The sequence below is a fragment of the Erithacus rubecula genome (assembly GCF_903797595.1).
Source record: "Erithacus rubecula genome assembly, chromosome: 10".
In the NCBI taxonomy this organism is placed as follows: Eukaryota; Metazoa; Chordata; class Aves; order Passeriformes; family Muscicapidae; genus Erithacus; species Erithacus rubecula.
In genome coordinates, this window is record NC_136662.1 from 26,660,975 (window position 1) to 26,673,735 (window position 12,761).

Below are 12,761 nucleotides of genomic sequence, written 5' to 3' on the forward strand. Positions count from 1 at the left end.
TTGCACAGGTTCATTTGGATATTTTCTGTCTTGTGAGCAGATGCAACATTACTGTTTAAGGGACATTAACATTTAATGCTGATGTAGAGATGGATTTGGGTGATTGATGCAGTGGGCACAGTCACAGACACTGCCACAAAACTCCCCTCCAACTTGAGCTTGAGGAATAGAAAGCATGGGGGAAAAAAGTTTCACAGATAGGGGAGAAAAACTTGGGGTCACGAGAGGCAGAATTTAGGAGACTTGTGGTTTATAGTTTAACGTCATTACCAGTAGTGGGAGAATCTACAGTTACAAGACATTGTATAAAGAAACATTGTTTTTTCCTAAGGCTTCTCAGTTATATGGAGTTTCTCCATAACCCATGGTTTGTGCTCTTGCTTTGAAGGACAGAAATTTATGGTCAGTGAATGCAAACCAGAGGTAACTGGCTTGTAGGAAGAAATGGGATCATCATCTAAATCTCTGGACTTAAGGCAAGGGCAAAAACAATAGCCCTGTGTCCCTTTCTGATGCCCTTTACCCTGCCATGGCTGGTGTTGGGAGAATGGGCTCCAGCTGCCAGAGAATATCAGCAGAAAGGTCACAGAGTCCCTGGCTTCAGAGGCTCTGAGCCTTGGTTCCAGTGGGATGGTTCCTTGGTTCCTTAAATGTGTCATACCTGCAGACAGCTTTGGAAGCTGGAGGTCTGTGTGTGTGTTCTGTGGAATTCAAAACCATTTCCCACCTGCTGTGCTTGGATGCACACCATGCCTTAATCCCTGCCTGTGCAATGGCTCTGGGCCTGGATGCCCCCTGCTCCCCCTGCCTTCCCCTGCCTAGTCTCTGTGCAGAGGAGACCTGGGGAGGGAGGAGGGGAGGGAGCTGCAGCATTCACCAGCCACTCTGCTAATTGGGCTGGCAGGGCTGAGCATCCCCTGTGTGATTATACTGCCCTGCACTGCAGTCCTTGTCTCAGAGCAGCACTCATCAACACTTGAGGAACAAACAAAAACACTGAGGTGAGGGGAAAAAATACAGCCTTTGCTGCTGGCAAACTTGTGTCTTGTTGGCAAGTGTTCTAGTGAGTGAACTGCATCTCATTTGTACAGGTTATAGTGCTGTGCTTGTCTTGAGATTAGAGAGTGGTGTGCCACTCCTGTGGCTCTGGCACCTCCTGAGGGGAAAGCACAGCCTGCAGTATTCATCTGAACATGATCTGTCTTGTCTGTTATACACAGGAATTATGGGATACAGGGGATCATGGCATGAGAGTTTATAAGGGAATACAGGATGGGAACTGTACTGTCACATATGGGTAGATTCATGGAAGAGAAAATTTAGGATTTTCATGTGATGTGTGGCTGAAATTCTGAATGTCTGCCTGGGCTGAGGCAGGGATGGCTTGGGAATGAAGACTGACTTTTAGAAACAATAACAGCTAGTGTATAGAGGGAGAAGGTAGAGAGGAAACAGTGGGACTGCTATGAACTGTACTGATATCAGGCTTGTCAAAGATGCTCAGAGCCCCTCTGATTCTAACCCCTTTCTCTGATGCTCAGGAGGAGTTTTGGAAAGCTGCAGGTGTGATCAGAAGTGCCACGTGTGTCAGCAGAGGCTGCCTGTTCACACCTGCATGTAAACCCTCCCAGCAGCTCACTGGAGCATGAAAAGTTTGGGTGTGAGTGCTTCATCAGGACTTGGTAGGGTTGCTGATGAGTTGAGAGTTGCAAGTAGTGTTTGATTGATCTTACCAAGGTCAGAGGATATACAGAATTAAAAATCTATAGATCTTTTAAAAATGAAATAGATTTTATTTTTAATAAGCTTATAAATCTTGCATCCCCACTGAGTAGCTGAGAACCTCTGAGACATGAGGGCTTGTTGATGCAGAGTAAGGAGGATTGACAGGGTTTTACAAAAAGTTTAGAATGAAAAGAATTAGAGATGAAATCTTGGCTCTGGTAGAAGCACTCTGTGTGTTTAGGTTGCAGTTCATTTTCAGAGGGCAGTGATTCCAGGGTGCTTTAATTTTGGGCAGAAACAAATGAAATTTTGTCCCTAAAATGTGAGCTGCTAAACTGATACTTCACCCTCAGAGATTTCCAGGGCCACTGTCACCTACCCAGGCAGTGACAGTCTCTTCCAGCACACTCTGGTACAATGAGTGCCAAACTGCTTCAGACCTGTTTCCAGGCAGTGCTTCCTGCTGGGATCACTCCAAGATCCATGGCTCCTACTGGGGGGCTTTCAGTTGGATTTCAAGTGTTTACTTTTGATCAAGAATCTCCCCAGTGATGCTGCAGTTGCCTTTCTGAGGTCCTGCTTTATGCTGGAGGAATTAGTACCTGGGAATTAGGCTGTGTTTGAGAGCCCCTGGCAGCAGCAGCACTGGTATGGACAGAGTCGGGGTGTGCAGCATCAGGGGAGCTCTGGGGTCACTCTGCACCCAGGGTAATTACCCAGGTGTTAATTGCCCAGCCCAGCTCAGGCTCATCAGCCTCTCCTGGTACCCTGCCTGGTATCTATCCAATTCAGAAGGATTTTGTGGATGCAGCAGGATGCTGACTGCCATTTCCTTTTGGGTGAGAGGACACAACTGCTCTTCTGGAATTTTGTCAGGGCAGCTAAGATCCTACATGGGTATATGGATTTGGATGCTCTGAATCAGAGCAAGCATCAATAAGCAGGGCTGTTAAGAAATCTCTCCTCACTCATGCACATCAGGAACATTTTCCTCTTCAGCATGTGTTCCTCAGTTCCCTAGCAGTACAAGCAAATTGGAAAGTTCAGCTGTCATTTGGGGAAGGTCATAGATCACACTAGCAGCCTGAGTAATCCAAGAGGTTTTAAGTATCACAGCATTTAGTTTAAAGTAAAATTTGCTCTGACAAGGGCTGGCAGACCAATAGGAAAAAGAAATATTTGTGCTTGGAGAAGTGCATGTGTAGAGACCTCGAGTATAACTGATGGCTGGAAGTGATTTCAGTCTAAAAAAAACAAATCATTAAGAGAGTGCATAGGGGTAAAATACACAGTTCATATTTTAAAGGGTCTCAAAATGAACCAGCAACTGAGGTTAGCAGTACATAGTAATTAGCTGGGCTGTTCACTGTTTAACTCCATCAGCCCCAGGCAGGGCTGAGCTTTGCACAAGAGCGCAGTTGTGCTGTGCAGGGCAGTGTGACTGTGACACAGAGCTGCTGCAGCAGCCTGGGCCATGGCTCAGTATCTCAGGGTGCTGTGGTGCTCTGTGATCCACAGCTCCAGGGCTGCATGCACTTCTGGCTGCCCAGTTACACTGTGAGCACTGGGAGGAAAAATACTAACTCAGTTGTGAGTATTGTTGCCCCAATGGATAATTGTGTCCTTAATTTAGGCTTGGTGCTTGCTCTGCTGAGCACTGAGTTTCCTGGTAGATGCATGAAGCCAACAACACATTTTTCATAGGAGCAAGCCTTGAGCTTGATTGCTGGTATAAATCTGAGCACACATGGCACAGATCATGATCTCAGGCCAGTCGTTATCCAGCAAGTGTTTACAGCCCCAGAACTGCCATCTCTGCTGGCTCTCCCCTTCTGCTGTTCTTGGCAGAAGGGGCAAGGATTCATCAGGGCTTGTTTTTAAATCAATCTGCACCTTGGTGTGTCGTGCCCTTGGCCTGGCAGCCTCTGGAGTGAGCCAGGCTCTGTGATTGTCCTACCCCTGCCTCAGCACCCTTCCCTTCAGCTGCCACAGGCTCCCAGCTGCAGGCTGCCAGTGCAAACAATCCAGCAGGCAAAGCTGGGCTGCTTCAAGAGCACCAGCGTGGAAAAATTCTGCCAGTTTTTTTCAAGCATGGTCAAGATTTCATTTACTTCAGGGAAATGCTTAGATAGGAGAGAGGAGTGATTTGATCAAGGTGTTTTAATGTGATTTTGTGTTTTGTTTTGTTTTTTTTTCTTGACTGTCCAAAGCAGTTATCAGCTGATTCATCTCTTCTAGTTTTCTTCAGGACACTAACATATGTCTGAACCATTTGGAAATAACTGATACTCCTCAAAGTTTAAACTCTAGGGATATTTACCTAATTACTTACACATTTATTAAAAAAAAAAAAATTAAAAACTGATTTGTTGAGAATGTGATTAAAACCATATTTTCTCTGCTCTTGTTATCAGTTTAAATACATTTAGAAGTTCTTTGAATAAGGATTACTGAGCTGGAAGTGGCTGGAAGAGCTCAGCCTGCAGGGATAGAGGCCCATTGCCACCACGTGGCTCAGGGCATTATTGCACCTCACCCCCAAAAGCCCGTGCTGGTTTAGCTTGGGGTGTGTAAAGGAGTTCAGGACAGGTTTCAGGCTCCTGGTTTTGTGTCCCTCTTTGTCACAGCAAACCTGAGGATGGCACTGCTGTGAGCTTGGATATGGTTCTGTGAGCTTGACTTGCAGTCAGCCAGCAGCCCTGGGCACCCACAGCCTCCTCACTCACCTGAATATCATTCCAGAAGGAGCCCTGCAGAAATTCTACCCTGTTCTATCATGCTTGTGATTTTATCCACAACTAACATTGTTACAGTCACAGAAAACATCATGGAAAAATAAAAGCAGAAAGGCATTTTCTGTTAAAATAGCTCTTCATTATAAATCAACTGTAGATATTTTAAGGATCTTTGGAGGAAAGTAATGAATTTAAAGGTAACCTTAAAGGGTCCTGCTTCTCTGCAGTGTGTCTGGTGTCACTGGGAATTTGTAAAAGCACGACAGAACTGGACCCTGTGTTTCCAGTTCCCACTGTGCCTTCTTTTGGTACATTGTTAACTCGTGGCACTGACAGTACTGAAGCAGCCCTTAAGGAATTGGCATTGGTTGACAGAAGTTTGTAAACTGGTTTGTTTTCTGAACTGCCAAACAAACTGGTCAGCTTTGTGCTTGTCCTTGTGGGCTTGCTTTCAAGAGCTTTGGGCCTGATAGGGAGACACTGCAGCCAAGGGCAGCCTGGGTGAGGTCTGTCTGTCTGTCTGTCAGTCAATCCCTTTGCACACTGCAAATCACTGACAGAGCAGAGGCAGGGACTGGCTAAGGTGAGTACTTGGTTTGGGGTTTCTGGAGATGAGAGATAAGCACAAAGTAACAGGATTTCACTTAATCCCTTCTTTCAGGAGTCTTTCAAAGCTTCAGGCCTGATAATGAGAAAGCTGTTGTTTGCCAGGTACAAAGGAGGCATCTGGGGAAAGTGCCTCAGAGGTCACCAGCTCATTTCCTAATGGGCTTGAAAAAGGGTAAGAAGACTTTGGAGGGGATACAGGAAGGAATGGGTGGCCAGAGGAATGCATTCACAGAGCTTTGCACTACTGCAGGATACACCAGGGCCACTCTGCTGCTCTCTGCTGTGCTGAAAGGGGCTGATGAGCCTGCAAGGTTGGGCTGATGGCTCTGTGCAGGAGTCTGGAGATGGGTGTTTCCTACTCAGATACACATGGGCAGATGTGGAAGTACAAAGCACTTTCAGGACACAGCATTTCCAAGATACACCCAAGGAAAACAGTGATTATTTTTCTCTGCAGCTTGGCTATTGATTGTCCCTTCCATTTTAGACCCTCCACCTTCCCTTGGCTATCAGGATATCCCTGAGTGAACTCATTTTCTGAGAAACCAGGCACTAGGGATCCCTTTCTAGGACCTCACTGAGATACAATCCAAGGAAAAGTGCCTTTGTGAGGACAGTGATGGACATGGTCCCCCCCATGCAGCTGAGCCCTTTCAGCCCAGCCAATTCAGCAGTGCCAGCTCCTTGCAGAGCCAGGGCCTGGGGCCCACCCATTGTCCATCTTCTGCAGGGGTCGTTCTTTCCCAGCCTTGACTGTTGCATAACCCATGTTCCATATGGATAATTGGCAGTAATGAGCTTCAGCTTTTCCCCACTCCAAAAGCACTTTGGTTCTTTGTGTTTTGACAGTATTCAGAGGGGAAGTTCGGCTCCTTTCAATGCATCTTTAGTCAGACAATAAATCAGGATCCTTTTCCATTTGTCCCCCTACTGAAGTGGAAGCTAAGAAGTGACATAGCTATGAATAGGCAGTAATCCAGTGTCTTGGGCAATGCTCGTTTTTCCTCTACCTCCTGCAGGAGCTATTGTTGAGCATGAAATATGTGCCACTTTTCCCTTTGCAGTTCTTGTGTTTCAGTATCTAACTCATTGTTGTGGGACTTTTTAGGTGTAAAAGATGCTGTTTTACATGAAAAAATAATTATTCTGTCTCATTAATACATAGCTTTTCAGTATGTGATTAATTCCTTCTGCCATTTGGCTGCTGGTCTTGTATCCCACCAGAAGCACCATCTTTGACCATATATTCACTTTTAGCTGATGTTCTCCATACACCTCAGAAATGGACTGAAGGCAGGGAATGACACTTCAGATGTGCTGTGTAGGGCAGGGTTACAACAGGTTCTGCCAGAAGCCTGAAGGACAGGGTAACTTCAGTGTACAGAGGGAGACACTGAGTCATGGAAGTAAAGTGCTTGGCTAGTTAATCTGAGGGAGGGAGGAGAAGACTGGCTCTCCTGGGATTCCTCTTGCACCTTAAAGCCTTTCCCTGATTGGACTTGCACTGATGTCTCTGCAGCATTTCTTTTCCTACCAGGGAAGTGGTGTCCAGAAGGGGACACAGCTGGCAAGGTTTCCTTATAAAACCATCTCTGTGGCAGTGATGCCTTAGGATTTTAGCTTGTATATTTTTAATCTATTTGCAGTCCTGCAGTTCTTCAGTGTATAACTCCATCTCCATATCCAGTGTGAGCTGCTGTTCTTCCATTTTGGTCAGACACAACAATTCTTCTCTAGGCCTAGAATCAAGGACACTGGGAGATGGAAACAGAAGTAAGTTGGGGGGAGCAGACTGGGGGGTAAATGACCTTCATTACCTGAAGCTGTGATGAAGATTAACCCCCAGTATGCAAATAGACCAAACTTATATAATGTGAAAACTTGTGACTTGGGTATGGCCTCTGGGGGGGATTTGTCAGCCCAAATGAAAGCCCTTCAACAAATATAACCGCTTTTTATCCCCTTGACTTTGTCTGGCCTCTGTTTTTAGGTAAGCCTAAAAAGGCATCAGCAGGAGAAGCTGAAGCCACCAGCAGTGGTGTGTGTCCCTTCCATCCCATACAAGCCCCTGGAGTTTGTCTCCTTGTTTTTTGCAGCATTGCAGTGGATGGGTTTGGGCAGAGCACGGGGGTTCCCGGGCGCCCGGCCACCGCCTACGGCTACCGGCCAGACGAGCCCTTCTACTACAGCTACGGGGCACGGTGAGCCCTGCCTCAGCCCCCTGCCTCAGCACCCTGCCCTGCTCCTGCTCCTGCATGTCTGCACCACCATGGCTCAGCTCTGTATCCTTTGGCATGTGTAGCTCCACAGAAATTTAGCCTGTCTGGGTCCGGTGTGTTAGTGACAGTGTTTACTCTTTGGTTGCTCTTCATCGTTATTTTTGTACAGTAACTGTGATTTGAAAGCAGGAATTGGAAACTACTGGACTGGAAAGTGTCACATTATGTATATTAAGCTACTAATTTAATTTCTATTAAATACAAAAACCTGTGTGGTCAGCAGTGGTGAATGTGTTTCTAACCAATGTTTTGTGTGTTTTACAAGGCACTTAAGAAGAGTGCTCCATGTGCAGTGTGTTTAACATGGACTGGTTCCCTCTCACATTTCAGGCACAGAACACCACTAAGCCCCAGCATCTCCTGGCACTGCCCTGACACATAGATTGGACCAAAGTCCAGTCCTGGGTCTGAACACTTTAATAATGGAAAGATGGCACAGATTCACTCCCCTGCAGCTTCAGACATTTACAGTCTATTTTAAATGCTTGAAAACACTTAAAATTAGAAACTACACAACAGAATACCTTTAGCCTAGTGTTTAAACAGAGTTCTGTGGGCTGAGAGAAGACAGCCACATCCATCCTGAGGGCCAGCAAGAGCAGGAAACATTGTACCTTGGTTCAGAATCCAGAAGCCTTTCCCCAGCTTCTCTGTCTGGAAACACAAATCCATGCTGTCCTGCTCTCTTCTGGGGTTTAAGCTGGATCTAAGCAGGGATCAGTGAGCAGCTGAGTCCTCTTCCTGCTGGACTCTGAGTGTGGTGATTGTTTTATGTCATGTTTTGAAACAACCTGCAAACAGAATTCAGGCTGAAGCTGTTCTTCAGCTGTGCATGCCCACTGTCACAGACAGAAGAAAGGAATGATAATGCCCCCTCTGCCACAGCTACCAAGGCAGCAGTTCAAATTTTCACTTTTTAAAAGAAAAGTTACCTCTACCTCATTTTTCTTCTGTTAATGCCTATTGATTAGCAGATTTGTTCTCCTTCTTCCTCCCTCCTTTATGGCTTAAACAGAAAGTTGACAAACCCAGGCACCAGGAATTATGTAAGACTGGGAAGGTGATCTTCAAAGGCATGGGATTGTTTGGGGAATCTGACAAACTCTTAGTCTTATACTTCAGAAATACTTTGAAATAAAAATTGTTTTGAAATCCTGTGTTATCTTTACAAAGTGTGCAAGTGCTTTTATGAGCACCATTACTCCCTGTGTTTCAAGCTGCATGACTGGAAATGAGTCTAAAATTAGCCATGGTATTTCATAGCAGTTTTCAGCCCTCTCCCTGTGCTGGCTTCTTGTTCAGGACTTCTCTCACTGGAGGTAGGTGGAAGAACAGTGTTGCCAAGATTAAGTAGTATTTTTAAAATTATTTTCTCTACCATTTTAACTAATTTTTACACAGTTTCTTAAAACAGGTGCCACCTCACTAAGAATCATGGCAGAAAAGTTGAACTACACTAATGGGTTTTCAGTGTTTTACCTTTCTAGATTCTTTCCTTTGTTCTGAGCCCACACTGGATTTGCCCAGAGGTTGTGCTATGTTTAGTCAAAAGCTTTCAGATATTTTTACAGTTACAGCTTTGAGAGAAATTCCCCAAACTGCACACTCAGGCTTTTCTTCTGAGACTGGCATTCGCTCGTCAGGCTTTTCCAGAAATTAGTGTGAAGTTATTTAAAGCAGTTGCCCTTCTCATGGAATGTGTTTTGAGGGAAAAACCAAATGAAGTGGGTCCTTGGAGTATATGCAAACTATCAATGAAACTGAAGGAGCCTTTAATTGGAAGCTTCAGGTTAACAAGGAGCTGCAATGGAGCTCCAGTGAAGGGTGGGTGTGTGTAATTGTAATACAGTTGTGACCATGCTGAGAATAAATGGCAGTGGAAAAAATCTCTGGCTGCATTTTTAGTATTCAATGTTGGGAGTTTATGGGAAAAGAATAAAAGATCAAGTATTTGTAGCTTTGCCTGGCAGCAGCTAAGAGAAGAACATCATTTATCTGCAAACAGAGCTTGGTAAAAATTACTCAGCACTTGGTAGCCTGAGGACAGAGCCTGCTTGCCAAGATGAAAACCAGCTGTGCCACTGCACTTTCAAGGCAGGAGAAAGGCTGATTTTCCTTTTAATTACAGTTCCTGAGCCAGAAAGGGGAAAAAAGATAGGAGCACATAGACTTTTCAATCTATATCCCATTTCCTGTGGGTGTCAGAGGAAGACAGGAGAGTCTGACTTGTTTAATTATCTCTATTTTACAGTTTCAGTCCCTGGCTAAAACAGGGTGAGGAGGGATCTGCTTGCTTCTAGAAACTTCTGCAGCTTTTGTCCTGTTTTTCCTGGTTTGTAGAGCTCCTCTTTTCCTTCCCTACAGCAGCAAATCCCAGACCATCCTAGGAGCATCCTCTTTCCCAGCCCGCTGCTAATTAATTAATGAGTTTGGTTAGGCAAGTGTTTTAGATATAATTAGGCTGTAAAGTTAATAGCACAATGAAATAAGCAATGGCTGAGAAGCTCCTACGTCTGGTAGCTATTAGAGAGGCTTTGTGCAGATGGACAGGCTCATTTCTAGGAGCAATCTGCTCCATGCAGCTGCCTGAGATCTTGTGTTAAATTATTATTTGTACTACACCAACACTTAGGAGCTTTCCAGGGCAACAGGGTGGGGGAAAGCAAAAGTAAACAAATATCCTCTTCCCTGAGAGCTCCTGGAGGGCCTGATTCAAGGTCTTTCAAATATCCAGGGGGTGTGGAGCTGTCTGCTAACAGTTTAACATGTGCATTTCATTCTGAAATCAGACTGCCGTGATTCTGTTTAATTTTATCCACTCTGGATTAAATGAAACAGGAACAAGATGTATCTTCCTCTGGAATAAGCAGGACAAGCTCTGTTTAGATACAAGAGGTTCTGGGCCCCTCTGGCAGGTTCTGCAGTGGAATTCCTGCAGTGCAGCACTGGTAAGCTCAGCTGTCCACTCATAGCCAGAGGCTGAGAATGGCAAAACCTCCAATCCTCCTGTGACCATCCTCAGAAACCATGAAATACACAAATTGCTTCCTGGTGCAATTCCTGTCACCCTGTAAGCTCTTGTGATCTGCTCATTCTTCCCTTCAGGTTAAGGTTTTGGGGTTTTCTGGAAGAGCTCTGAGGTGCCTAGGGAGATGTTGGAGCTGCACAGACAGAGGAGGACTGCACTCCCCTGCATGGATTTCATAGTCACAAGGTGCTGTTTGCAGCCACTTGATCTGGATACCCCCTTGAATAAAAACATGGACTTTTCCAGAGCTGCAAAAATATGCTGGGGTCCCTGCCCCCTAAAAAAACCCAAACAAACAAAAGAAACCCACTTGTGTTTATTGAGAAATACCATTGGAAGCAAAAAGCTTCTGTGCTGTAGTTGTTAATTCACATGGCCATGCAGGAGTGGGACTAGCTGGTTCTAGCTTTTCCCTCTGCCCTTGGAAGACATGGAGAGGGGTTCACACCTCCCTGATCAGATTCTGGGTTGTTCTCTGGAGAAGCCCACGTTGGATGTGCTAAGGAAAGGCAAAGGGTGAAGTCTGGGGGCAGAAGCCCAGCTGGGAATTTTGTGCAGCCCCTGGTGACAGGGCCCTGAGCAGGACACACCCCTCAGTGCTACTTCAGCCTGTGTGGAACGATGGAATCACTCGGGAAAAGCAGGTAAAGGGAAGGAATGCTGCTCCAGAGAGAGCCCAGCAAAGGAAACACACCAGAAATGGTGCAGAACAGCCAAAGTTTGCAATTTCTTCCTGACAGCCACATGAATCACACCACAGCCTGAAGCTGGAGCCAAGGGCTGTGAGTAGAAATCAGTTGTTGCTTATTAAGTTATCTTTGCCTCCAGTTATTCAGCTTCTGACCTTCTCCCTTTGCCCTGCCACAAACACACAGGACATGCAAACCCACACTTGGCCCCTTGAATAAACTGGTGACTAATGTTCAGAGTTCCCCTTAGTTTGCACTTTGGGGCCAGGATCTTTTTGGGTGTCTGTCCCATTTGGGCCAAAACCTCTGGATCTTTCCTGCCTTTGGCAGATAGAAGTGATGTACCTGAACTTTATTTAGTTTCTGGTCCTGTGTGTGTTACATTACCCTGTAATGTGTGACATACTACATATATCATATTGTGGCCCATTTTACTTTTCTGCACCCTGCTCCTCCCATCATATTTCTTTTTTTAAGAAGTCCCAGGTGATCCAGCATATCCTGCCAGAGGAGCAGACTCCTCCCAGCATGGGGATGTTAACCCTGATGTGCCACAATCAGGAGAAATCCTCTCTCCTCCCTCGCCTGAGCAGTTGGGGAGGCTCAGCTGAGCCGAGTGTGGGTGTGGATCTGAGACTGGAATCCCTTTGCTGTGCAGGGAGCAGAGCTTCAGCCGTGCTGAAGGGAGCTCTGGCATTGGTGAGGCGCTGCCCAGCACTCCCTGTGTCTGTCATCTGTCTGTCCAAGCACTGAAAGGCTTCCCTAGAAATGGAGTGGGCAAAGCTAAAGGACACACTGAGGGGAATGTCACATTTGACTTTACAAACAAGCTGTAGATCTGCTGGTAGATAAAGTCAGCACTGAGAGATAAAAGAAACAATGGGATGGATACCACTGACTGGTGAATGGGAAAAGAGATTTGCCTTTACAATCTGCAGGTTTGCTGGTAAATGAGATTTGATATCAGAAGATGAAAGAAGCAACAGGGAAAAACTATGAATTGCGTAAGAATTAAAAATTAAATTGAAGGGTTGTACATTAGAGGGGAATCTCAGGTATCAGGTGTTCAGGGAAGTCTGTGCCTTTCAAGTACCTCAGCCCATGGGGAAAGAAAGAGGGAAAAGCAGCTGGGAAATTGGGATAAAAGGAGGCTGTGTCCTCCAAAAATTGAGAGATCCCAGGGGAATGCCCCATGGCCTCTCCCTTTATTCCAATAAAGCAAAAAGGACTCCTCTGTCTCCTTCTTGGACACAAACCTCTGGTGTTTGTGGATTAATTTTCCTTACAACACCATAGACGGTTCGTGCTGGATTTGACAGCACAAAACCCAGCGCAGGTTCAACTCGCGGAGCTGAGTTACGGCAGGAAGCCAAGGCGCTCGCACAGCTCAGACCACCTGTGTTAAACACTGCCCTGGCCATTAAAGCTGCGTCTAGACGAGGCCAGGGCTGGGCTGCGCTGCCGTTCTGAGCAAACCACATCCTGCCGGGCTGGCGCTGCAGGAAGCTGGAATAACACGGGCGAGGGGAGAGCGGCGTGTGAACAGCGCAGACCTCCCACCGCTCTGGAGCCGTTCCTTTCAACCTTCGCTCCGCCGGCCAAAACACTCCGGTGCGATCTCTCCCCGGAGCCGCTTCAGGCCGCAGCACGGAGAGCAATTAGTTTTAATGGCGTTAAATGGATCCCCTCACGCGGG

At 46.1% G+C, this 12,761-nt stretch overlaps 1 protein-coding gene across 8 annotated transcripts in view; it reads left to right on the plus strand.

The window, feature by feature from the left end:
* The window catches only part of KIFAP3 (kinesin associated protein 3), a 67,358-nt gene extending 56,776 nt beyond the window's left edge, over window positions 1-10,582 (plus strand). For 3 of the 8 annotated variants that reach the window (XM_079314388.1, XM_079314390.1, XM_079314391.1), the window contains exon 20: window positions 7,166-7,567. In XM_079314388.1, the coding sequence (XP_079170514.1) occupies window positions 7,166-7,274 (109 nt within the window). In that variant the 3' untranslated portion in view covers window positions 7,275-7,567. Of the gene's footprint in view, window positions 1-7,165; window positions 7,568-10,453 lie in introns of those variants that run through there. The other 5 variants (XM_079314387.1, XM_079314393.1, XM_079314394.1 and 2 more) reach the window with 4 other exon arrangements.
* Window positions 10,583-12,761: the final 2,179 nt, after the last annotated feature.